Source organism: Plecotus auritus (assembly GCF_963455305.1).
Source record: "Plecotus auritus genome assembly, chromosome: 1".
Lineage (NCBI taxonomy): Eukaryota > Metazoa > Chordata > Mammalia > Chiroptera > Vespertilionidae > Plecotus > Plecotus auritus.
Window position 1 is genome coordinate 94,087,227 of NC_137770.1, and position 27,701 is coordinate 94,114,927.

Here is a 27,701-nt window from a genome sequence, read left to right on the forward strand (position 1 = left end):
CCTCAGAATACAGAGGTTATTGGAAGGTAAACAGAAAGGGACTCAGGCAAAGTTGTCAAGTGGATGAAAGACTTCAATGTCGGGCATTTTCTCTTTTCTTTCCTCACTAGCCCCAGATGTGCACTCCTGTCCCCACAGTGATGAGTGAGATCAGGCCAATGCTGTGTACTTATAGGAAGTAGCATTGAGATGCAGCATGCTGCTGCTGAAGGTAGAACCTCAGGACGTTTTGTTCCCTCCTCCCTTCACTCTTCCTGTGCTCTCATTACCCCAGTTCTTATCTGGACAAACACTGAGTTTGTAGAAGCTTAGAGATGGTCTTCTCTCTAATACATTCCCACTTTCATTACTCTTGAAGAGGGTGCAGTGAAAAAAAAATACAGAATTAGTATAAAACCATTACAATATTAGTATGCTTCATAGAAACTTACTAATAAAAAATGTTACTGTTACTGTCTTCACTGCTTAATACCTAGAACTTTGTCCATTATTGCTTCAAACTCTTACAGATTTCTAAATCAGTCAATTACACTTTAGCCTGAATGAATATTAAAATGCAACTGATTTTTCTGAGACTGTTAGATATCTAATTCTAATGCCTTTTGGGCATAGAAGGAATGCTTTTCTGTATATTTGCCACAGTATTTTCTATCCTATATTGTTTATGTTAAAAGGGAGAAGAAATGCCTAGGAATCAACCTATGTAAAATATTGAATATGTGGAATGGAATTTACCCAGTAGATTATGATCTACCAAGGAATGGTTTAGATTATACCTAGCATACTGTCAAGTCCTCCCACAATCTCTCAGTTGGGAGATGTCACCATCAGAGGAGACAACAACTATCTCCTTGCCCTACCTCTGCTCTGGGCATTATTCTTAGCAGTGCCTCTCTGCCCTCTGCCCCAGGGAATGCACATCTACAGGGGAGCAAATGGTAGTAATTTGATACCAAAAAGTTAAGAATCTCTGCCATGGAAGAATATGGTGCATATATACAGAGTCAGTATATAGAATAGCAGGCTGCATTTGAGTTTGTGCTCTACCACCTACTAGCTGTATGATCTTGATTTCCTCATCTCAAACAAGGATGTGATAGTATATACATCAGAGTTAGAAAGTGAGGATTGAACTGGTTGTTCAATTTAAAGTCCTTCTCCCAGGGCCTTAATAAATGGCATCTATCACTAATAAGTATATATATATATATATATATATATATATATATATATATATACACATACATATATATACACACACACACACACATATATATATATATATATATATGTATATATATATATATATATATATGCCTAAGTGACCATTACGACTGGTTGACCAGTTGCTATGACACACACTGACCACCAGGGGGCAGACGCTCAACACAGGAGCTGCCCCCTGGTGCTCAGTGTGCTCCCACAGCCAACCTCCCGCAGTCCTTCCCCAATTGGCCCCAATCGCCAGCCAGGCCAAGGGACCTGTGCACCTGGCCACATACGCTCTTTAGCTTCACTGAAAGCATTGAGGAGATAAGGCCATAATTGTCCTATCACTCTACTATTATCCCAAATTTTAGAGTCCTTCTGAATCTGACCCGGATCTTTCTCACAGTCTTGCCTCTCATGTTGAGGAAATTAGAGGGAGAAATTAAGAAAGGACCCTCCGTAGTGCCTGGTCTTTGAGCCATGAGCTATAACCTCTGGCGGGATAGCCCCCTTGCTGAGTCCCAGGCTGGTGAAAGCTATAAAATGTGCTCCTTAGCAATAATCTCAAGGCACCCTGGTCTCAGAAGTAGTCCACCTGCCTAATGCATCTGTTCTTCCTTCCTCCATCCTTTTTTTCCAGGGTTCCTATAAAGCTCTCTGACTCTGGAAGTCTCCTTTCCCACACCTATTCATGAGGCCAGGAATCCGCTCCTATAGCTCAGACTCGCCCTGCTTCCTTTCTGGTCCTTCACCTGGGACTTGGATGACACCAGATTCCTTTCTCCACAAGGACCCTGGAAACACTGTAGGGGGAGTTGTGAAAGACCAGTTCTCTTTCTGCCACTTCACTGCTTACTGTGTCAGCAGTCCTGTTGTCAACTGACCTGTGAGGAAAGTGGTGGGAAGGGTCCTAGTGTTTTAGCGCATCTCCTCCAACACTCAGATATTCTTTCTGCTTGGCATCTCTCCATACCTGAGTATTTATGTCTATATATTCTCTTGCATAATTCATTCAAACTTCTTAATGTGTCAAAAGGGGGCATTAGTGATGTGTTTCCTTGGAAAAGTTGCTGGATAAGTGCTATACCCATGTTCTCTTGTGTGGGTCCCTATAAGCCAAAGATTTCAGCGTGAAGAAACAAATATAAATGATTTGCAGCAGAACACATAGATTTTACTCCAGGTAGTAAGCCTTTTGGGACAAGTATTTTTGTCCTATTTAAAATGAAGGATTTATGTCACACCATGTTATTGAAAATTTTAATTGTTATAACATAGCTCAGTATATTAAGGGAGCCAATTAAAAGGAAGAATTGCTTTTTTCAAAGAGGTGAAAGAAATGAGTGTCTTGATCATTTACAATGGTGTGTTACTTATACCTTACTGAGATTTTGGAAAAGGGTTGTATTCACTGCATTATAGAATTTTGATAATAATGTTGGTCATTCACCATTAACATTGTCTTGCTCTCACTAGCCCAAGTGGAATTAAGTATGTTGATAAACTGTGTAGACCTGTGCAAACATACAGTACATTAGATCTGTATAGTGGGTCACATCTGTTTGACATTAGGCCATGTCTATGTGCTTTTTAGGAAATGGGAGAATATTATTGGCTGTACACTTTCCTGAAAGGTGCCTGTCATGGCAGAAAAGAACAGGAAAAGGTTACAAACCTGGGGGAGAGGAGCAGCAAATGCCTTAAGCAAGTGCCATGACTTATAATGAGAATAGAAGGAACATTCAGAAAGTGATAAAGGCTTAAGGTTGTGTTTATAAAACCCTTAATATATTTTTTATTTGCTTTGGGATAAAAGTTTTCCATTAGGGCTCAGAGGCCAATTTGAGTCTTTAGGGGCTCAGTCCTTTAGGGGCACTTTCTCTCTAGCCTGTGAAGCATTTAAGTAGAAATTAAAGTAGGTCATCCTATTACTAAGAAGAAGCCCCCAAGCAAGATAATAAAACAAATCTTACTTGTTGGAAAAGGTCAAGGCTAGAATGAACAAATCTCATTGGAGGCAAAAAGAATATATCCCTAATATTCAATCACAAAATTCACACTAGCCTGCACAAATTTGGAGCCATTTTTGGTCTTCAAATTTTGTCAATAATCATTACACATCTGTGAGTCAGATGTATAAGCATATCTGTAGTTGTTTTACTGCCCAGGGTAGTTTTCACATAGAAACGTGTTCAGAACACACATTCCACACCATCTCCACAACCATCAGCACCTCTTTCACTAAATGGATGAATGCAGAATGCAAACCAAAAGGTAAAAGGAGAAGAGGAAAAAAAAGAAATAAGAAGGGGGAAAAAGAATAAAGTAGGCTGAAAGATAATCTAGATGTGAGATTGAAGCTATTGATCCCAAACATGTGCACTGGCATTTCTAAGGTGATACCAGATGACATTATACTTCCTTACCTTTTTTAGGCTACTCTCATTCATGAGGAGGTTGCTGTTTACTTAGACTCTAAGTTATGACTGAGGAAGAGTTATAATGGGGATTCACCTTTCTTAAATTAGTAGGTGTTTCTTCATTTAAATATTCATTCAAATTTATATCACACTATGTGTGATAAATACAGGTGGAAAATATCTTCAGTATGAAGTTAGTCATCTCATAGTCTTGGAATTTTAGACACCTGAGAAAAAATACTATTCTAGTACTGTAAATAAGTAATAGTTCACATGATTAGCCCTTAAAAGAAACCAGGCAGATGGCCAAGTGAAAAATCAGACTTGGAACTGAATCAATATGTTTGACTCTTCATACCACTGTTGTTGGCAATTTGAATGCCTTTGACCTAGAAGGCTGAGAAAGACTAAGTGGGAGGTGACAGTTGTAGCTGAAGGCATTATAGGGCTATATGGCTGAGGCCACTATAAATCCTATAGATTCAATAGAATTTTAATAAGTCAGCAGTCATTGAGAGGTGGACTGCAATTCATCAAACACATTGAATGGTGGAATATTTTCATTTTCAAATTATTTTGTTCTAACATATCTTTAGCTATTTAAATCAAAGAGTAGGTAAATGGATCATTGTGCACGTTAGAATTAGACTGAGACTACTGATTTAAGGTTTCTAGTGAACGAATTATCAATATGGCCAACTGCAGATTTATTTTTAGAATTACTGTGAGTTGGCAGATCAGTGCATTTGAACAGAGCATGCATAACCTAGATTATTTTACAGTGAATCTCTTGTAGGATGTATAATGTTAGGCTATTATACCACTTCAGTAAACCACATGGTCCTGAGTCTCTGAGAACACTTTATCTGGTGATTCCTCAAGAGGGGTAGGTGATACAAAATTTTAAAGGAAACAGTAATCAATGATTATTTGATTTAGTCAAACAGGTAAAACAGAAAACAGTTGAGTGTGTCATTTGCTGCCTCATCTGGTGGATCAGAAAGGCATGGATATGGCAGGCCCAGGAGTTTCCACAGCTTAGGTACATCCCCGGCCTTCTTTAAATCACCTTCTCTGATTTTACATTCAAGGTAGTCACTTTAGATGTTATCTTGGCATTTGTGTTATATTTCATCATAGACAACTTTAGTCCCATGATTCCTATTAAATCTCACTAAGAGTTTGATTAAGCCATCTTTTGATCCAAGAAATTCAAATAATAATATAGTCAGTAGCTCTTCAGTGATGGCAATGAATTCTCTTCCAGTCAGGGTAGTCATTGAAGAAGATCAGAAAGAGGAAGGAAACTCTAATTTCATTTTTCATATTTTAAAAAAACACTTTACTAAGTCAGTAGAAAATACTAGAATTCAATTTTCTTCTTTACTAATGTCTTTATCCAACAAAATTACCCGCACCTCATCCGTTCCTTTCATTCTGTTCCTGAATTGGACCATAGCAGAAACCAGGATATACAGCCAAGCACAACTGCTTTTATTACATACATTTAGCCAGGGGTCCTCAAACTTTTTAAACAGGGGGCCAGTTCACTGTCCCTCAGACCATTGGAGGACCGGACTATAGTTTTTTTTTAAAAAAAAAAAAAACAACTATGAACAAATTCCTATGCGCAATGCGGGCCCGGGACGAGTCGGCTGCTAAGCAGGACAGGCAGCGGCACCCGGTGGGCCGGATAAATGTCCTCAGCGGGCCGCATGTGGCCCACGGGCCGTAGTTTGAGGATGCCTGAGTTAGACTGTCATTTCATGTACACCTAGCAAATTCGATCCTAGTCATATGCTGAAGTGCTCTACTTTGAAGGATACCACCTAGAGAATCTCTGAAGAAGATTTCTTATGACATGAGTTTCTATGCAAGTCTGTTAGCAAACAATAAAAATCCACAATTTCTTTGGCTTCTTGTGTGTTAAACAGGCCAATTGGGACAGACAGAAGCATTCCCTTAGAGTCCTTAGTAGGATGAGAGCTTGGTGACAAGCAGTGTATGCCGGTTCTTCTCACCAAGATTCACTGGCCAGTGTGAAATGAAAGTAAAACAACAGCAACGCTTCTGAGAGCCATAGCAAGTGGCAAACCAAGATCATTCAGGACCAGTTTCCCAATTCCATCAGAATAATTGATTTTTACATAAATGTGTAGCTCTACTCCATACGGAGCTAAAGCAATGAATCAGTGTGGTCTCTAAGCATTTAAAATGCACAGAAAACCAATATAAAAATTTCAGTATTATAAATATAGACCCACAAGAGGTGCAATTACTTGAAATTTTTTTCAAAAACAATCCCAAGCATTGTCGATTTCTAGAAGTAAATGTTACTTTCTATTATCATTCCATCATATTTATAGCTTTATGTGGGTCTAGTAAAAATTAATTATTAATTATATAAATGGTATATAAAATAAAGAGCAGAGAATTTATTTACAGTGATTTTTCTGAAATTAACATAGAAGGTTTTATGGCCCAAGCATTTTCCCCAACCAGAATTTCTAAAGTACTACTATAGTCAGCTCAGATTACCATAACAAAATACCATGCACTGGGTGGCTTATTTTCTTATTTTTTTAATTTTCACATTGACTTCTATATAAAACGGAAATATCTTTTTCATAATTCTGGAGGCTAGAAGTTCAAGATCAAGGTGCCAGCAAGATAAGATTCTGATGGGACTCCATTCCTGGCTTGCTGACAGATGCTCTCATGGCCTATCCTGGGTGCATGCTCTCTCTTTCTCTTCCTATAAGGTAATCCTATCAGATTAGGACTCCACCCATGTGACTTCATTTAACCTTAATTACTTCCTAAAGGCCTGGTCCCCAAACACAGTCACGTTAGAGGACAGGATTTCAACACACAAGTTTTGGGGAAACATAATTCAGCCCATGGCAACCCAGTTTGTAACAATCAAGTTCCTTTCAGTACAAATGTTTTTAATACCTTTTCCCTAGAGATACCAATAAGTGTTTCCTGAAATGAAACTCATATGATTGTACCAGATTAAATCTGAGGTCTCTAAATTGTCTTTTAATGTGCTAAATTCATTACAAGATTCTTTAATCATTGTTACTACATGTGACACAGATTCCTTACCGAAAGGTATACATATACACAGCTTTTATTATTTTCTCTTAAAGAGGCTGTTTTTAAAGTAAACAGTCAGGTTCATGTCATAAGGAGCCACAGCAGAGACAGCATATGGTGCTACCTTGCATCAAGAATGCCCTGTCAAGAAAACATAACTACTGATGTCTGTGACATCCATCTTGTTTTCACATCGACTCCTATATAAAAGAATATGTACAATACCAGGGAGGGAAAGACCAAACCCTAAGTCTAAGCGAAGAACTCTGGGACAGGAAATGGGTGCATATGCTGGCCAGCCTGTACCTGCTGGACTGTGCTCCTGTCTTGTCCTGGCCATTGCCTGTTGGGAGGCGTGGTTCTCCCAGCAACTTTGTATTAACTGTGGGCCTTCTCTACTTGTAGGCATTAGCACCTTCCTCCATGAATTTCCTTGAGGTCTAGCTGTCTCTTGACTGTACAATTTTACAAATTCCCAGAAGATAAACATGAGGTGATAGATGTGGTAATTAACTAGATGGCAGGAATCCTTCTACAATGTATATGTCTACCACATCCTCACAATGTACACTTAATGTCTTATAATTTCATTCATTAATTATACCTCACTAAAACTGAAAAACACACAAATTTCAGTAATCTATGCCTTTTCCAACCCAAAGACAGCGTAGCAGTGGTGTTGAGCTCTGTGATATCAGCCCGAGGTATCCTAAGCTGGAAACTGCCTTTGCCCTGCAGCTTTTTGTTTTATAAAGTTAATTCCCAGCTTCACTCATATTCTTGGTCTTGGATCCCATGGAAGAATTTTTTTAAGAAAGCAGCTCCTGAGTCAGGCCTCCTTCAAAATTGGGAAACCTCAGCAGGCACAGGCCTGGGGCACAGTAGGACCTCAACGGGCGTTTTCTGAATGCTTTGCACTCAGATCTTAGGAGCATGAGAACCGCCTATGTGGAAAGAAATGCTGGAGGACGTGCAGAGTTCAAGCAGCTGTGATGGGGTGCAAAACAACTCAATGCCCAGCAGGTGGTCCCACAGCAGGCGAAAAGGGGGACCCCTTTCTTAGATCTGCCACATACTGATGCTGGACAATCTACTTAATTTCTCTGAGTCTCAGTTTCCTTATCTGTAAATAGGATTTAATACACCTAGCTCACATTTGGTTTATGTAATTTGCCTAATAAATCTTAGTTTCCCTCCCTCTCCCCTCCTCTATGATGAATATTTGAGTGAACTGAGCATGGCTTAAGACATCCTATAATATAATATGATGGCATATCCTATATAGTAAAAGGGTAATATGCAAATTGACCCTAACTGCAGAACGACCAGAACGACCATTGGACCAGTCACTATGAGGCACACTGACCATCTCTTGGTCCCTTTCCCTGGCCGGCAGGCTCTGATCGCCTGATTGTGAATGGGGAACTGGGGGTGGGTGGCAGTGGGGGGCGGGGCCAGCTGCGGTCAGCCGGGGAAGATGGCCCTGATCGCAAGCCAGGCCTAGGAACCATACCCATGCACAAATTTCATGCGCCGGGCCTCTAGTATATGTTATAATATATATTATGTAAAGTAGTACACTTGGTCTTTCCTATCTAATAAAAAAGTAATATGCAAATTGACCATCACTCCAAAACAAGATGGCCACCCCCATGTGGTCAAAGATGGCTGCCCCCATGTGGACACAAGATGGCTGCCACAAGATGGCCAGCAGGGGAGGGCAGTTGTGGGTGATCAGGTCAGCAGGGGAGGGCAGTTGGGAGGAACCAGGCCTGCAAGGGAGGGCAGTTGGGGGCAAATAGGCCAGCAGGGGAGGGCAGTTAGGGGCGACCAGGCTGGCAAGAGAGGGCAGTTAGGGGTTACTGGACCAACAGAGGAGGGCAGTTGAGGGTGACCAGGCCATCAGGGAAGGACAGTTAAGGGTGACCAGGCCTGGAGGGGAGGGCAGTTAGGGGCAAACAGGCTGGCAGGGGAGTGGTTAGGGGGTGATCAGGCTGGCTGGCAGAAGCGGTTATGGGCAATTAGGCAGGCAGGCAGGCGAGCGGTTGGGAGCCAGCAGTCCTGGATTGTGAGAGGGGTCCCAGATTGGAGAGGGTGCAGGTGGGCTAAGGGACATACACACCCTGTGCACAAATTTCATGCACTAGGCCTCTATTATTATACAATATTATATCATATGTGATATAATATGACCATCCCTCTTTTCCAGTATTCTGTGATCTACAGGATGTCCAAGAAACAATTATTATCTATTCTTTTCTTCGTGTCATTTTGTATCATGCAGATGACTTGAAAGACACCAGCAGCCCTGCATGTGACCAATCCCCATGTGTAGCCACAGCAAAGCAGGGGCATTTTTAAGCCTTCCAGCACCAGTACAGTGCACTGTTTATAGTACTGCCGGTGTGGGAATTCCTACCTTAACTTGAAAGAGATCTCTGAATTCAAAGGGAAAGATGCACAATAAGGAATTAGCTCCTGGGTTCTGAAGAGCCTGCGTTTCAGTAAATTATACCACATGAAGAACAAGGAGACATATGAATGTTCCAATGAGTATTTGTGCCTGAAAATAACTAGTAAAAGACCTTGTAAGCAGCAGCACATGGTCACTTATGCCTCAAGTGGAGTTCCAGTCCCGCAGGACAAGCCTCAGAAAATATGGGGTCTGCGGGCCACACCTGGTGTCTCAGAGACACACACCCGTGTGATTCCACCAAATGCCACACCCTGTCTTTATACCACAGCCTGTTGTCCATGTGGCTGGATGTTCAAATCAAAAAATCTACACCCCTCAAGGGTGGATGAAAGGCTTGAATGAGCATCCCAGAGAAGAAAAGTCAGCACTTTGATACACAGCTCCCACAACGTGGAATTTTAATGAGCAGAAGCAAAACCCAATCTCCTTGCTCAGAAAGCAGATGTCTTTGTTCTTTTCGTGTTTTAACATTTTATTAGCTCAACATCACTTTATTCTGGTACCTCTTCTCTAAGAACGGAAGAGGGGCCGTCTGTGCCTCTCTGCATTGTTTTCTCACCTAGCACATTTGCGTTTATGTGTTTTAGGAAACTCTTAGGAAAGGTGTTTTGAGGCATCAAGGTGTGTTGTTCTGGAATTCATTTTTAGTGGAACAGATGAATTTTGCCTAAGTAATTTGCTGTTGTGATTGGAGAGCGTGAGGCTTTTGGTACACAGGACGTGTGCTGTCTTTCGTATTACTGACTCACTGAAGAGGGTGGGAAGGGGAGTAAAGGGAGAGGCACAGGAGACCGAGAGCTCTGGGAGACTCCTCAGAGTTAAAGAAGAGCCAAAGCTTTGATGGATGCTGCTTGCTATCCACTCTGAGAAAACATACTTGACTGAGATTTCTAAAAAGAAGGTTTTTGTTTCTGCACAGACCTGGATTGTTAAAACTCAGATTAGAAACACAAAATTTGGGAAACTTTTCTTCCCCATAAACAGATACATGTGGGCACTTCTGGGCACCATCCCAGGCTCTCCTTGAAGTAGCCAGGGTCCACATGTGTGCGTGAGCCATACAGCTCACCTCCTGAGTGCGGTCAGAGAGCAATATGGCATTTAAATGAGCTCTACCAAAGTGTTATTGTATCCGCAGGCCAAAACATTTAAGAAACATTTTTTTCTTCCTGACTCTTTTATCTGCTGCCAAAAGAGAGGGGAAAGATAGGTATTGGAGCTGTGTCCTCAGTCTGCAGACCAAGCTTCTTTTGTGCGTGGCTCATTCACTCAGCTCTTTCACTATGATGGAGTTGTGGTTCCAGAGCAGCCTCTTATTCCCAACACTTACCCGCTGCTCAGGTAGGCGGGACCATTTCCTCAGACAGCCTCTCCTTAGTCACAGCAAAGCCCTGCTAGCGGTTATAAAATACTCGAGTGTAATGGCTGGCACGCATTGTGCTCAAATTCATGTTCTGCTCTTGTCCTAAGAGAATTATATCCCAACAATGAAAAACCCCGGCTTTGGGAGGAGAGTTCAGTGTGTCAGAGACTGTTCCCGATCATTGTATTTTCTCTGCAATCTAAGCCTGAATTAGAAGAACATCACAGATGCGTGGTGCATTGGACATGGAGCACATGCATGCATTTAAATCACGTATATCTTCCTTTTTTACTGATGTAATTGTGAAATATGTTCTTTGTGCATTCATAATTAGGGGGTGGAACAGATGGTGAAGGCTTAGTTTAAAATAATCTGTCATTAAAATAACCTAGCCTACTGGTAATTCTTCACTCTAACTGGAGTTAGGTCACAGCAAAAGACTTTGGGGTGATTTTTTCTCTTCTGCATTGGAGGAGAGAAGAAAGAACCACTAATTTTAGAGTAGTGATGTACATGAGAGTTGTCCCTATAAGGGCACCATGGTAAGATTTCAACCTGAAACTTGGCTGCAGTGGAATATGCAGGAAAAAAGAAAGCGGAGACAGATGACTTTGACAAATATAAATTCATTCAGCACCCTGCCCTAAACATTAGTATACCTCAGTCATGAAGTTGCAGTTAGTTTCATGCCCTGCAAGGAAATAACCTCATCATTTGACAAATACTGTGAGAGGCACTCAGCTTTGGGGGTTAGGAACTCTGCCTTACCCTTTATATGCTGCACTGATGTCAGGGGATACACCTTATAATCACAGGCTTTATTATCTGGAGATGCTGTAGCTCCTGACCACTATTTCCAAGCCTCACTCCGACATGTGCACCTCATGGACTTACTGGGATGTGACAAAGGAAATCTCCTGTCTGCCCTAGTGTGATGGCTTAGAACTGGTTTTAGTAATAAGAACACTGTCTTGATAAATCAGCTACGTGCACGCCTTACAATGTCTGTTTTACTGTTTCTTCTGAGATGTTGCTCTCCATCTGCTTTGAGGAAAGCAGATAGATTCCAGCATGGCTTTCTAATAAATCTTCTCAAGGAGGGGCTGGCATTAACATTTGTGTAGGTTCTTTTTCATCTTAATCCAACCTTAGTTAATAATCAGGAAATTCGACATGCTGAGTAAGAAGATGTAATTAACCCTTTGACCCCAGAATCTTAATTGGCGCCTGTTGAAAACAGTGGGCAGTTTTGTGTTTGTTGTTTTGTGTGTTTTTTTAAGTTAAAAACTAGCCTGCAGTGATTAAAACAGCTTTCTTGATTCAAATTTTTAAAAAGTTCCACAGAACTTTCAGATTAATCATATTTGGTTCCCAGGACTAACTGATTGAATGTTTATTTTCTCCTCCCATCTTTTAAAATTCAGATACCCACGTTCAAACAATATTGATGCTACTCTTAAGACTTTTCTAAGCCCTAGCTGCTTTGGCTCAGTGGATAGAGCTTCGGCCTGTGAACCGAAGGGTCCCGGGTTAGATTCCAGTCAAGGACATGTACCTGGGTTGCAGGCTCCTCCCCAGCCCAGGCCCTGGTCAAAGCTCATGCAGGAGGCAACCAATCAATGTGTTTCTCTCAAATCAATGTTTCTCCCTGTCTTTCCTTCTCTCTTCCACTCTCTCTAAAAACAATGGAAAAATATCCTCGGATGAGGATTAAAAAAAAAAAAAGACTTTTTTAAGCAGCAAAATACAGCTAACTATAGATAGGGGTCACTCTGAATGAGAAGGCAAGGGCTACATAAAGAAGAACCTTGCCAGTCCACTACAGACCTGGTTTCCTATCCCATTCTTTAATTTTCCAGGTAATCTAACCAGAGTATTAGACATTCATGTCACACTACAGATATAATTGACTGAAATGGTAGATAAGCATGAAAGTGAAAAATTAGCTAACCACTTTTGTTTTATTTTGTTTTGTTTACCTCGGTGCTGGCATATAACTCATCTGACTAGTTTTTATCCCCACCACATTGGCTGTTATTTTTAATTGAATTGACTGGACACTTTGTGTCATGTAGACATAGTCTCATTTTAATCTCACCAGGAAATTGGAACATGTGTTGAAGCCTCTGTTTTTGCCAAACAAAACTGGCCAGTCCTTAGATCACTGCTGCTTAATAGCATCAGATGTTTAGCCTCCAGATATTCTGTTTCCCTGCTATGGTATCCAGACCTCCTCTAGTATTTTAGCAGATACATGAGATATGAACCTAATGTTAAAAATGCATAATCCCTTTTAGTGAGCAAGTAAAGGATGTGTGTCAATGGCAAATAAATAGCACTCCGTGTTTTGGAAGACTATAAAAGAATCCAGTCTAACTCTGATATTCCAAGTGTCAGAAGATATTCCAGACTATGTTAGACATCTGGAGCATCAGAATCTGCAAATAATCTAATAGGTCCAGAAACAGAACTCTCGGAGGGAATAATTACCATCCCTCTCAGTCACTTGAGCATGTCTGATATAAGGGAGAGAGAGCACTGGGTTTGGAGGTTTCTGTGCATTTACTAAGCCTTGGCTGAGCAGTTTGTTAGGTGTTAGCTAGATAAAGTTGAATAATTTATCACCCACTGTTGAGAAATTCAGTCTCCTTAGAAGCTGAATAAACTAGCCGGGGACACATCATGTCATAAATATGTCAGTAATACTAATGAAGCGCAGCAGCTCTCATCCTGCTGTGCCACTGGCTAGTGGATGATCTTGTCCAGCCACTTAGCCTCCCAGTGCCTCAGTTTCCTCGCCTGTAAAATGAGGACTACACTACAGATTATCTCTGTGCCAGCTCCACCAGTCTTTTCTGCTTTGGATCAGCCTTTCCCTCGTCACTTGTCCCTGTAGACATTCTCTTGTGATCTCTCTCTCTCTCTCTCTCTCTCTCTCTCTCTCTCTCTCTCTCTCTCTCGGTATCCTAATCTGACAGTGGCATTTTAGGTTTGAGAAGATGGCTACACAACTCTTGGTGACTGTATGCCCGGCCATGGCTATCAGGTTGCACAGAAACCCTAACCAGGCCCTTTTCTCCATGGGGAAGGTCAAAAGGGGAGCGTCATAATTTTCAGGCGTCACCCTCGGGAGACAGCTTCCATGAGGTGAAGACGTGCTGAATGAGATCCTTCTCAGGCTTCTGCAAAAGCATCTCTCTCCCTTCTGCACTGGTTTAAATAAGGGCCCACTGTACCACACTCCAAGCTTGAAGGGTGGATCTCGCCATGGGGTTGTGTCCTGTGCTAAGGAGCCCAGTTCTCTCTGCTAGTATTTCACTCCCTCTCCCATAGCTGGTTCCAGGAGGGATGCTATAGAGCAAAGGTGACCTATTATGAAAGTGACTTACAAACTCACTTGTCACCCCATTTCCCTTTTTTCTCCTGCTACTGATGAGAGGGTTCTGTCATTTAAACAAATCATTCAAAAACAAGTAATGAATTTTAAGCTGCCTCAATATAAATATTTTAACCTCAGAAATGCTGTACAATTTATTTTTTCATTAATATACAATACCAATTAGAGAATCTTTATATTTAGTGGATGGCGGCAGAGTTACCAAGTCTATCAGCTTTCCAGTCCCAACTCTACCATTTAATAGGGACAGAAATGTTGCCTAACTTTGCTAAGCCTCAATTCCCTAGCATGTAAAATGTAGATAACAATATAATTACTTCAAATGGCACTTGTGAAAATTAAAAGTGAGTATATGCAATCTGCTTAGCACATATTGCTTAATAAATATAAACTATTATTATTATACTATTTTAACCAAAAGCTTGTTTATTATGTAATTTGCTTTTATGTGGAACAGTGCAATGTGACTTTTGAATTGTTTTTAGAAACCACTAAATCAGAGGAAGAGGTTGGGTGCTGCCCACAGTTTCTGACCAGTAGGGCTATGAAAAGGGATCTGGAAGCATTGAATTTGAATTTCATATATACATATAAGTATATATAAATACATATACACACATATTCCAACATGCATAGATACATAGATATATAAATACATATATCATTCTCAAAAAATTAGTATTTTAGGAGACTGAAATTGCTGAGATTTCAGGCAGCCCATTTTTCTAATTAAATTTTTCATTCTTCTTCCACATTTTTATACTTAAGAATTATGTCATTCAGTGTTGCCACTTACCTGGTTCTCACTGTGGATTTCCTATACTTCCAAAGTCACAGCCTCTGTGCATACCTCTAATCTTTAAAACTTCTCTTCCCATGCAAGTAGTGTTTGTGCAATCTGCCTGGTTAAAAATCTATAATAATAAAAGCACAATATGCTAATTAGACCGGACGACCTTCTGGACGAAGCCAGGGCTGCGAGGGAAGCAGTGCTGGCAGCCAGGGGAAGGAAGGCCTACTCTTGCACAGATTTCATGCATTGGGCCTCTAGTAAATAAATAAAGCAAACAAAAGACATGAAGATGATGGCACATAAAATGCACTTGTATCATAAGAATTTGAAACAAATTTATTCTCAATTTGAGTGGTACATTGCAGCTGGAGTCCCTGATGATTTAGACCATTTATCAAACTGAAAACGCAGCCCTCCATTTAAAAAGTGAACTAAGGTTTCAAGAGTTACAGATGGTGTGTAACATCCTTCTCCCCCCGCCCTTTCTCCTTTTATTTCCATTTCAGGAGTCATAATAGAAAGTGGATTTTGTCACACAAAAAACTTTAATACAGAGTTTTGCAAAAAAAGGATCACAATTTGTAAAGTCTCAGCCTATAAACATTCCCCCACAATGTACTGACTTCTCCTATTTGTTCTAACAATAAGCAGTGGGAGTGAGGCGGGCATAATCCTTTATTAATTAACAAATTACTGATGTCCATAGTAGCTCAAGTGATGATTTTACTTGATCTTCAGAAGGAATCTTTTTTCTCTCATTTCATTACAATTTCCATTCCTGTTCAGCTATTAAATGAAGAATCTTGCTGATTTAATCTTAGTAACGACTGAATCCAAATAAATAAACAAACAAACAAACAAATAAATGAAACGTATCATAAAATCAGTATGTCTTAATTTTATTCATGAATGTAATGTATCTTAATCAAAATGACAGGGACATAAGGAAGTCACTGAAATAAAGGAAGGCTTGTAATCTTAATTCAGACCTTTAATTTTTTCATGTATAATGCAATGCTAAAAGATCCTAGGACTTTTGTTCAACATGAAGGAAAAAATGGTCTTTAATTTGATATGTTACTTGTATCAGATTCCTTACTAATTAAACCTCCATCATATATATTTATTAACCTTCTTATTTATTTTTTTCTACAGTCCCTGGATGGCTTTGTGTTTGCACTAAATCAAGAAGGAAAATTTTTATACATTTCCGAAACAGTCTCAATCTACCTAGGCCTCTCACAAGTAAGTAAAACCGTTTAGATGCTTGGTGGTGATTGTGAAGGCTCCTTGAACCTTGTGCTTTTTCATGCTCAATGGATATTCTGTTTAGCATTAATTACCAAAGAATGAATAATTCTTTGATCGATCTGCCTGATTCTTCTCACAAAGTCAGTGGGAAAATGGTATATCAGTTGGGAGCATTCGGAATAAACTTGTGCTCAAAAACTTTAGTCCCCTCCTCACCCCCAAGGATCATTATTAATTTATTGAGAACAAATGAAGTTTCTTCCCTTGGTTGTTTTGAACTTTGAAACCTCTGTACCTGGTAGGAGAGGGACACAGGGATAGCACCTCCCTTGTGTCCTATTACTGGATGTTTATGGAGTACCCTGCATTGTCCTGGGAGCTGACACAATGACAGGGAGTCACTGGAGTCAAGAAATGCTGAGAGAGACCATTAAAATGTGTTGCAGGGAGGATTCCAGCAAGGATAAATTTTGCTGCTTTTGCAAATGCTTCCTAATGCGTAAAGACAATTACATAAATGTAGATAGCCTTGTTACAGTTTAATTACTCACACGTGTCTGTTAGAGGTTCAAAGATAAGAAAATGGAGGCAGATGGGACAAGGGACAGAATCCTAGATATGAGTTCTCGCTATTCCTCTGGAACACAAAACTTTTACTTCCGTTTGATTCCAAGACACAAGCTGTGTCTAAAGAATGCCAGAATACCCCGAAGAAAATTTTGCGATCCAACTAATTATCCAGATGTTTTCTCCATAAAAATGCTGAACACCTGGATATTTGTGCCCACGCAGGTGATTGGCTGAGTTTGACCCTTTTCAGCTGGTGGTTTGGCAGGAGGGAAACGAAGCCTGGGTGGGAGGGAGTGTGTGTGTGTGTGTGTGTGTGTGTGTGTGTGTGTGTGTGTGTGTGTGTGATGATCGGCCAAGTTGGATAATCTATTTCTCATTCAGTTGCTCCTTGGAGCTAAAGATGGAGGTAAGATTTGTCTTCTCTTAAGCGGTACCCACACCAGATCCTTGCTTCTGAAAGTTGGCATCATTCTAAGGAGGTCTCCAGTGTGGCTGGAACCTTTTGGCTGTTAGTGAGTTTGCTGGATAATAGATAAATCAAGAAAGACATTGGGAAATAATAAAGAGAGATATTTGGCATTCTAGAAGGGTTGGGGGAGGAGGAGAAACACTGCCAAATTTGATTATTTACTGTTGAGAATCCAAGCAAGGGTCCATTAACTCTTCTTTGAAGAGAGTGCAAGCTATTTGCTATAGTATATACGTAGAGTAATTCTGTTATTTTGTGGACTTCAGCAAACCAAGTGATAGAAACGGAGCTATTGTTAACTCAATATTAGTATTCCTGCATGTCGTTGAAAGCTCTGGTTTTATAATTGCTTATAATAGACTTTAAGCCTTGTCTTAATCTGTTTGGGACCTCGTGTTGGGATTCTCCAGTTTTGAAATTGGTGTGCCACCTTGATAATCGCTATAAAACCAGAAACGCCACTGTTCGTTGCTCTGCAATGCCCATATTCATCTGTTCTATGCAGACTGTCCAACAAAGTTTAATCAGCCAGTGAAGAAGAAGGATGAATAATTAGTTTAAGCAGGTAAATGCTAATTAGGGAACTCCTGAAAAGCATCCATTATATACTAGCTCAAAACACATTTTACAGCCCTGGTTAGTGGTGTAATCCAAATTCTGTCAAGGCAACTGCATTTTCTGTAATTGAGATGTGTATGTTTGCTTTGCATAACAGATGGCTCTGTATGCTTAGACTGATAGCTAGGAAAATAATAATTGCATAATTCCGGCCAAAAGAATATTAGCTCTTGGGTCTCGGCCATTTCAGTCGGTCCTCCTGCCAGCACAGCATATGCACATATATGGATTGGATTTTCAAGGAAATTGATGCATCTGGAATTGTGTGGCCATCTGAAATATCATCTGTTCAAGAAAAAATTGGCTTTAACCCTGTGCTGGTTTCTCCTTAAAAGCAGTTGATTTCACTGCTTCTCTCATATAACATTAAGTCAATCTTGTCCTAAAATCTGCGTCAAATCATTGAGGTTTCTGTAGAATAGAGTAGCTGCGTAGACATGGCACAGTAGCTGGCAACTCCTGTGCAGCCATTCCCTGCTCATATGTGTTGGGTTTTAAAGTGCGTGTCTATAGCCAGCATCTTGACCTCCCAGGGGTAGACACTGGCCCAGTGTGCCATTGCCCTCTGGGTGGATGTGTTCAGGGTTGCCATAAATGGTCAATATGCTGGTAGAGGCTATGAGGTACGAGACGGAGGTCATCCTTTGGAGGCATTACACAGCTGAAATGATGAAGGGTAGGTCACTAGAAAGTGATTTTTGCATACACCATTGTATGTATTTAGAGTTCAGAATTAAAGTTAAAAAATAGTTTTGGGTCAACGTGAAAACAGACTGATAAGAGCATGGTACTTTTTTTATGTGCACCGAAGAATGAGGCGAAGAAAGGCTATGCTAAAATTTTGGGAAGGGACTTCCAACCCAGGTAACATTCTAAGCCCTAATTGGGTAATTAAGGTTCCTGAGACATAACCATCCCCAAGTTTCTTCGGTGCCCTCTTCAAATGTGGGGTGCTTGTGGCTGACATACAAAGTAAATTATACTCAAAGTAATTGAGTACATACTTAGTCATTTACACACACACCCCAAATCTCTGCTGTGTCCTACTACTTGGTTTCAGTGGTTATTCTATCAAATTCTAGACTGTGATAAGGAATCTGTAAAGTTATGCTCCCTCCTTTTCTTTATAAATAGTTTCATGAAATAAAGACAGCATGTACCTGTAGCATCAGAGACTGTCAGTGAAATCGCTGAGGGATATGGTGAGCATGGGGGTGTGTTACAGCATAGCTTTGTCTGCATGTATAACTCCCAAGATATTCCTTCCTTAGTTTTATTTTCTTTCAACATGTAAATAAATATGGTGACTTTAAAACGGCTTATGTTCAGCAAAGGATTAGGGCTATTTTTGGCTCATGAGAAAACTAAGTAGAGAAACTTCTACTGAGCTCTGTTGAGTAGCAAAAATATAGAGACAGCCAGAGTGGATTATTCTACAGTCCACTGAGTGTAGCAATGCCTGGTGTTCAGGAAGTGTGTGTGTGCGCGCGCCAATTATCCTCTTTAAAGTATTTTGTTATTGTCCCGATGATGGGAATGAAGGGTCCATGATGATGTCTAAACCTCTTTGACAGCACGACTTTGCCAGAGATATTTAACCTAACATCCAAGATGTAGTCTCAGGTTGTTGAAATGTGTACTGTTGATTTGCTTCCCTTAGTAAAAATGACTTCCAGGACTCACCATGAGGCCTTGTTATAAAGGAAGACCCCTAAATATCGCTGCTGATTTTAGTTTACATGGAAATTAAATGACTTCTATCTGGTGATGGCCCTCAGAACTGCTAAACACCACTCTGCTCTCTAGCTATCAAGGGCTAAGCAGGAATGAAAATGAAGGAAGAACACAGAGCAGATTTCTAACACTGAAAATGTAGCAATGATATGTACCCAGCTTTTATGAAATCTCTTTCAACTTGTAAGAAACTTAATCACCAAGAATCCAATAGAGACTTTATATGATTTTTTTTAAAAAAGCAATTCTACTTTGATATAAGATTTAAAGCAGCTTAGGGAAATATTTATTTGTTGGCCTATACCAGCCTTGGGCAAACTACGGCCCGCGGGCCGGATCCGGCTGTTCTATCCAGTTCTCTGGCTCTCCCCTCTGCTCCTTTACTTTGAATTTATATTAGTTCACACAAACACTCCATCCATGCTTTTGTTCCGGCCCTCCGGTCCAGTTTAAGAACCCATTGTGGCCCTTGAATCAAAAAGTTTGCCCACCCCTAGCCTATACCCTCCTCTTTCTACAAAGGAATAGCTTGCATAAACATATACAATAAAAAGTAATGGCAAAAAGAACTAGGATATAAGGAAAAAAGGTAAAAAATAGGTAATATTTTACCACAGAATAAGAGAACACAATAGAGGCTTATACGAAGGGATATAAATAGTCTGCTAAAGCTTAAAATGTAGCTATGAACTTCCTGTTAGCCAAAGCAAAAAGGGATATACAGCAACCATCAAAAGTAAGGAAGCATCACTTTTTAAGAAAAGCTAAGTTTTTCTAGGACAGAAAGAGAAAAATAAATCTCAAGTACAATTTTTGTAGGGGCTACTATGTGGATTATATGTATTGATTTGCTTCCAGTGGGGTCCACATTCAGAGCAAGGCTGTAGTAACCCATATAACAAGCATGAACATACATGTTGCAAATCTCATAGGCCAGTGGTTGGCAAACTCATTAGTCAACAGAGCCAAATATCAACAGTACAACGATTGAAATTTCTTTTGAGAGCCAATTTTTTAAACTTAAACTTCTTCTAACGCCACTTCTTTAAAATAGACTCGCCCAGGCTGTGGTATTTTGTGGAAGAGCCACACTCAAGGGGCCAAAGAGCCGCATGTGGCTCGCGAGCCGCGATTTACCAACCATTGTCATAGGCAGGCAGAAGACTCCATCACTTCCCCCCACCCACCTACCTACACACACACTCAGCTATGGTATGCCAAAGATTATTTTGAGAGCTATGTTCTGGCATCTAGGACTTAAAATAGTGTTGACTAGTTTGATGATTTTGGGGCTTCTAAATCAACTTTCACTGTTCCACATAAATCCTGCATTTTCTTTTAAATACTGACTAGAAATTTAACATTATAGTTGCCAGAGGCAGAGGATATGGGTCTTAGTTAATCCTATATAATAAAAGCTTAATATGCTAAGTGTCTGGTCATCAGGTCGGCTGTTCATAATATGCTAATTATATGCTAAGGCTGCTCAACCACTTGCTATGATGAGCACTGACCACCAGGGGGCAGACGGTCAACCAATCGACCAGTCATTATGATGTGCACTGACCACCAGGGGGCAGACGCTCTGACCAGTAGGTTAGCTTGCTGCTGGGGTCCAGCTGATCAGGACTGAGTGAGATGGGCTGGACATGCCCTGGAGCCCTCCCACAGTCCCTCCCTGGCTGGCCAACCTCCCATGTCCCTCCCCGGCCCCGATCATGCACTGGTGGGGTCCCTCAGCCTGGCCTGCACCCTCTCGCAATCAGGGACCCCTCGGGGGATGTCAGAGAGCCAGTTCGGCCCAATCTCACAGGCCAGGCCAAGGGACCCCACTGGTGCATGAATTCAAGCACCAGGCCTCTAGTCAAAGTATGAAAAAAGAACTCATAGCTTCTGAAAACATTTTCCCTTGAAGATAAAGTGAGAAATGATGATTCTGATGTACACCTATGCCAGCAAAATGTTTTCAAGTTAACATAGAGTCTTATTTAAAATAAAAAGGGCCCTAGCTGGGTAACTCAGTTGGTTAGAGAATTGTCTGGATATAGCAAGGTTGTGGGCTCCATCTTTGGTCAGGGCACATACAAGAAGCAACCAATAAATGCACAAAAAACGGGAACAAAAATTGATGTTTCTCTCTCTCTCAATTTAATAAATAAAATAAAATATAGATCAAACTGGGAAAGTAACAGATTTTCCTTTTGTGATTTCATTAGAAATAATCTGCAGCCAGGTAAGCCCTCTCTTGAAATATGTTCTAATCACCTCCCACTGCCTCCAGGGTCCAGCTTGCCTATGAGTTACTTCCCTTCTTCTCAGTAAGCCCCCATCATGGTAGAAGATGCTTCCTTACTGTTGTAAACCAGCCAAAAGGTAGCTGCATACAAGGTTATACACTGGATTGTTTCAAGGCAGCTTGAGGAAAGAGGCAGGGTGGCTGCAGATATAAGAGCTAATAGAGGTGATGGTGAAAGGGGCAAATGGTTGTTTTAAATGTGGCCTTTTTTTTTTTTAAGCCATGAAGATATATTTACCATAAACTCCTTTCCCATCCTGTTGTTCATCTCCATATTTTATTTTTCTCTGCATTTGTTATATAAAATGGCAAATAAAATTATAGCCACAGCAACACAAGTACAAGGTCAAATAAATGACAGAGCTCAGTCTATTTGTGAAGCTATTCTGAAAGGAACCCTGGTGCCAAATGCAGTTTATTTGAATAATAAAGAAGAATTAGATTCCCTTGATAACTTGGCTGAGGGCCAGTAAATCAGTGGAGGTTAAAGATGCTTTGCAACTGCCATGTCTCTCTTTTGCTTTTCCAAAGTACAGACTCCACTCTTCCACTCTATGTTTTTCAATGCTAATCAAGTTGAGGTTAGTATGTGGTTAATTCTCTCACTTCTATGATTATAAAAGACATATCTATATTTCTTTAGTAGGATAAAAAAAAAGCAGCATTAGCTTTTCTCACAAGTTATTACTCTTGCTTGGCATCATCACATCCCAAATAGCTGGAATATAAAAACAAAAAAGGGATTATTTCAACACAGCAGTGGGTATATAATAACAGAGCCAAGTGTTAGCATTTTTTTCAGTTGGTGTTTTAAATTTATACGACACTGGGATAACCAGGATTCCTTCAATAAATGAATACATGTAGCCCTCCAAATATTGCTATGTGGCTCCCCTTTTAAAGTCTTTTGAGTGGGTGTACTTTAATATTTTTTTAAAAGAAAATGCATAATTTTCTGCTTATGTGTGTTTTCTCCCTGGCAAGTCTGCCTTTTTCTCCTGCACTAATCATAAAAAGTTCGTCACTTCTGTGCGTAACAAAGAGAAATGCCCTTTTGAATGTGGAGGCTCTGAGGGTTTAGAGACTATTGAGAAAATATACGTATCAAAATAATTCTGAAACAGTACAAGGCACAGTGGCACATTATCAATTTACAACATTTAAATTGATAAATGCTTGGTGGTGAAGGCCTACAAGGGCACTTTGAAAAGCAAATAGCGACCTGGTGAAGAAATTGATTTTCCCCCCAGAAAATGACTGCATGATGCATCATTTGACTGCATGCTGTCCGAGTGCTTGACAGAGATAATCTCAGCAATCCCACGGGTGACCTTATCGTTCTCACCAGGGCAACTTTGTCTACGTTCTGACTTTGTGCATGTCAAGGCTCCTCCCGGCAGGATCCTTGGGGGAGAAAGTTCCTCTGTTCGATCCAGATATTCAACTGCTCCTCTTCCCCCTTTCCCTCCCATCCCACCCTTCCAAAGAGGCCTCCTTATTTCATCCATAATTATGAATGAGCCAGGCAGAAGAACACCGCAGCTCTGCGATCTGTATCTTTGTCGAAGCCCTTATTGCCTTTTAGTTCACATCGTTCTAGGTGACCATCTATATTAGCAGGAATCTTTTGATCAGGAAGGGTAGAAAAATTCCAGAATGTTCTTTCCCGTTTTTAAAAAAATGGAAAAAGCGAATCAGTTTCTTTCTTCCTTATATTTGCAAGACTTTTCTTTTTCTTCCTCGCTTGTAGTCTTCACACAGGAAGCTTCCAAAACTGCTTTAATCCATGCACTTTAATTTCTATGAATATTGTTCCTTCACCATGCAGTGATTCTAGGTGTTTCTCGTGTAACTTTGCAATTATTATGTCATACTGACATAAGGCCCAAACAACACGCCGCCCAGTGCTGTGGGGATGCAGCCCCGAGGCAGCCTCTGATGCCAAGATTGTATAATCGTGAGGCTTTGTCAGGACCACTGGTGTTTAGAAAACATTTCCCTGCTGGAGAGAAACATTGACCACTTCTTTATGCTTACAGTTTCTCTGTTGATACGGGTGGATGTGTATGCATGCCTGTCTGTTTATCAGCAATCTCCCTGCCAGACAGCTTATCGTTGATAATTACGATTCCTGATTAGCCACTTCTTGAAAGCAGCAAACACCCTGCCCGGTGTAGCACCCTGAAGCTCCAGTCCACTCTGGCTTTGACACCCTCAGTTCACCATATTCAACCCTTTCCCCTCCTTCTTTCATCCACAACATTAATTCTGAGTGAACAAGACGTGCTTCCTTGCTTTTGACAAGATTTGCTGCAGTCTCATGCGACAAAAACCCAACACTCATTCCAGATTCAGAAAGTAGGATTTATAACAGCATTTTAATTTAATGTTGGATGTCGAACATATAAAGAGATCACAGTAGTACTAGAGCTGAAAATTGATGCCTTTTTTATTAGTGTCCTCTCAGAAGTGGTGAGACGCTGTTTGTGCAATGGAGCACAGAGCAGCACAGTCAGATGAATGAGGATATGCTATCTGCAAGGAATCATATTTCAAGCCACTGTCGGCTTCTATTGATGTGCTCAGAGTTGAAAGGTTACGCTAGTAAATGCCACCCGAATTTCCAGCATTAGAAATCGGTAGAATAATCTGCGGGCTGTCACTTGATGCTCACCCTAAATGCACCGCACGGGGATGTTTTACTTATTTTAACTCCAAATTAATTTCTGATTACCGGCGCATTTCTTCCTCTCTTCCATGTTCTTATCTGTCCCCAAGTGGGACTGATTTTTAACAGGCCTTTCAGAGTAAACCAAAATCTCTGAAAGAAAATGAAAGAAATTTGTGCCGTTACATAGGAGCATTATATTCTTCTTATTTATTCCTTCAGACATATTCTACCAGGCACTGAGGCCAAAACACCCGAAGTCTGTATGCAGAGGGGGCTTTTGTAGTTAGACTGAACCGCAGAATCACAAGATAAGAAAATAGAGGCTCACCGATTTCAAACACATACTGTAAAGACCTTTCGCATTGCTTCTTAATTTCTAGAGTTATTAGGATCAATAGAAAAAAAATAAAATGGAGTGCCTATTCTTTAGGGGATCAGAAATCTAAAGTCAGAAAAAACTACTCTTTGAGGAGCTCGCTCATTTGATTTGTGTGGATAACATGATATTTTCATATTCATTTTTAAAGTAGAGCACGGAGCAAAAGTAAAATGGAGAAGAAAATTTAGTCATCATTCTAAGTCCGTAATTTATTCATTTTTAAATAATGAAACGGTGTTTTTCTGAATTAACCCATGTATTATTCATGCAGGCATTGGCAATGTAATGTCCCTGGTTTTCTGGAAAGCAATGTACATTTCTTTGCCTGACAAGCAGTATTTTCTATATGGTATTAATTTAATGGCTTATTTTATTATGCAAAGTTGGAAAGTAAGATAATTTCTGTCTATAATGCGGTGCTTATACAGGCAATATATGCAAAATAATACTTCCACACCTCAGCCAGCTAGACTTCCTCAGTTAGTCCAGGCCTACCAGAGTGATGAGCAAATGCAAACTGCTCATATGAAGAATAAGAAATAACTTGACCTCCTGGGAAGGAGGTCATAAAATCGTTAAATTCATGTGAAATCCAAATTTCATTTCTACACACACACATTCAATCTATATTGGTTTTTAGCTCTCACACAAGAAGACATGGTTTTCATGTCAGGAGTTACATGGCAACAATTTCAGTGATAATTTCAGTTGGATTATAATAAGGAAATTGACTTTAGGTTTTTGCATAAGTTCCAGAACTAGGCTGATAACCTGAACATCGATGCTGGTTTGCGACAGTAAATGCCCTGTGGCTTTTTATCCTTCTTATTCCCTCTGTCCCCTTTGGATGACAGTCCAAAGATGCAATCTCTTTTTCCTAAATAGTCATTTTTAAAGAGACTGTTAGCGATTGTTCCAGTGATTTAGATGTACATGCCTGTGTACATACATAAATGCATAAATTGGATTCTTCCTAATTCTTACTGTGCCTACTGCATCTTTGTCTACTGATATGAGTAATTTCCAAAATGATTCACTATAACAGCCATCCAGGTTTCCTTTGGGCATGTCCCCAGCTCCCAGCCTCCTACAACTGCAAATTTACCATATTCAATAATAAGGCAAAAACTTCCTCTGATGCTGTTAATTTTTAATGTGCTGGCAGATTAAATCTATTACTTTCAATAACTATGCAAACATTTTGTGAGCAAGGGAATGTATGCAGAAAGAAGTTTTTCCTGGGGAAGAAGATAGTAGTTTGAGATCGACTGTTTTCAGGGCCCTTGGCAGAGGTGACAAAAGAACACCAGTGTGCCAAGTGGGCATTGGGTCGATCTCGGAAGTATGTCAGTCACTTGCAAGTCAGGCAAAGAATCATAGATGCCGTTTAGCTTTTCTTTTAGGTTATGGTGAAGTAAGCTTTGTGTTGCCTTCTCCCTTTTGGCCTCTCTCTCCCAAAAGAAGCATTATTTTAGAACCACAGACGATTCCTTTTAGCAGTGCTTTGCCCAGGAAACAATGGAAAACGGCCTCTGGATCAGGAAAGAGCTAAGGCTTTAAGGAGCATACACATAGGAGATGGCTTCACAAACCTCTGAGTTTTATTATCATTTTATAATCTATCTTGACTTTTAGGTGTCTGTTCTTACTGTAATTTATTAGATGCTTAGATCTGGTTAATCAAGTCCCTGATTGTTAAATTTGATTCTTCTTTTGGAGCTTACAAAACATTTGCACAAAATGTACTTGTTTATACTAGTATATAGGGGAGACACTGAGAAATGTTTCCAGAAAACAGGAATGGCAACATTAGGGAGGATTTGGATCTTTCCCATGAAACATACAGGCTTGCTTTGTTTTAAGAAACTTTGAGGCTAGCAAAATTGCAGGATAACTAAATAAGGATTATTTATTTTATGATGTGTTCCTTTAGGTGGTGAGTGCCTTTCTTGCTTTTGAATATCTATGCAGAGATTCATTTTCTAGTTGACAAAATCAAAAGGGGGTGAGGGACAGGGAGAGGCACAAAAATTGAAGTATTCAGAGGAATTCCATTTTAAGCTCGCTCAGAAATAACTTCTGTGGAAATCAAAGTTTGTTGGCAGACAACTTTTTAAGAGCAAGCAAGGCCCACCACTCCAAGTAGGCATGGGGAGCTGCTCCTCAGCCTCGGTCGCCACAGGAGATGGGAATGTTGTTTGCAACCTGGTCATCTGGACGAGGGAACATGGGCAGGTGTTTAGTCCAGGATCACTTCAAACTGCCATCGTCTGGTGTGCCTGCCGTGTCCTGTCTACATATCTGCGTGAATTACAAAAGTCTGCACATCCCGCGGGACAAAACATACAAATTGGAGGAAAATACGAGGTGAGACTGGGAACCAATTTTCTGAAATTGAAAATATAAAAAACATAATTTTTCCAGTTCATTAATTCAAATTGACATTTCAAGGTTTGCAAAGACCAAGAGAGGGCCGTGCCATTTCACTACACTTCAAAACCTGTTCACTTGAGCAGTAAATCATGCAATGACTGGGAGTCATTCAGCTCTTTAGTAGAAACACAGGCCTGCAACCCTGGGTGTAGCATACCTGGAAATGGGAAGAGTTAAACTGAAGATGTTTCTAAAATGTCACCACTGCTCCGTGACACTGGATGATATGTTTATTCCATTCATTATCACCGAGAACACCTGGGGCAGTGCTCAGGAAATCAGATAGTGCCTTTTAAAATAATTATAAAAGAAGCATAGATTAGCAAGCTGAGGGGAGAATAGACAATCCTGATTCACGATGTTACTAATTTTGTTCTGTTTGGGGGCATCAGCTTCCAAGTCACAACAGTGTAATAACTGACTGCAACTGTCAGCAGCACTGCGGAGACGGGGTGCCAAGTATGACGATTTCCAAAAGCAAATGTTTTCCTGCAAATGAAATCCAAGCATTCATTTACTGTTT

The 27,701-nt window shown here is 40.3% G+C and overlaps 1 protein-coding gene across 17 annotated transcripts in view; it reads left to right on the plus strand.

Moving 5' to 3' along the window:
- NPAS3 (neuronal PAS domain protein 3) overlaps positions 1-27,701 on the plus strand; it is a 914,130-nt gene that overhangs the window by 635,210 nt on the left and 251,219 nt on the right. For all 17 annotated transcript variants that reach the window (XM_080673292.1, XM_080673302.1, XM_080673301.1 and 14 more), the window contains one exon: positions 15,913-16,002. In XM_080673292.1, coding sequence (XP_080529418.1) covers positions 15,913-16,002 — 90 coding nt within the window. The remainder of the gene's footprint in view (positions 1-15,912; positions 16,003-27,701) is intronic.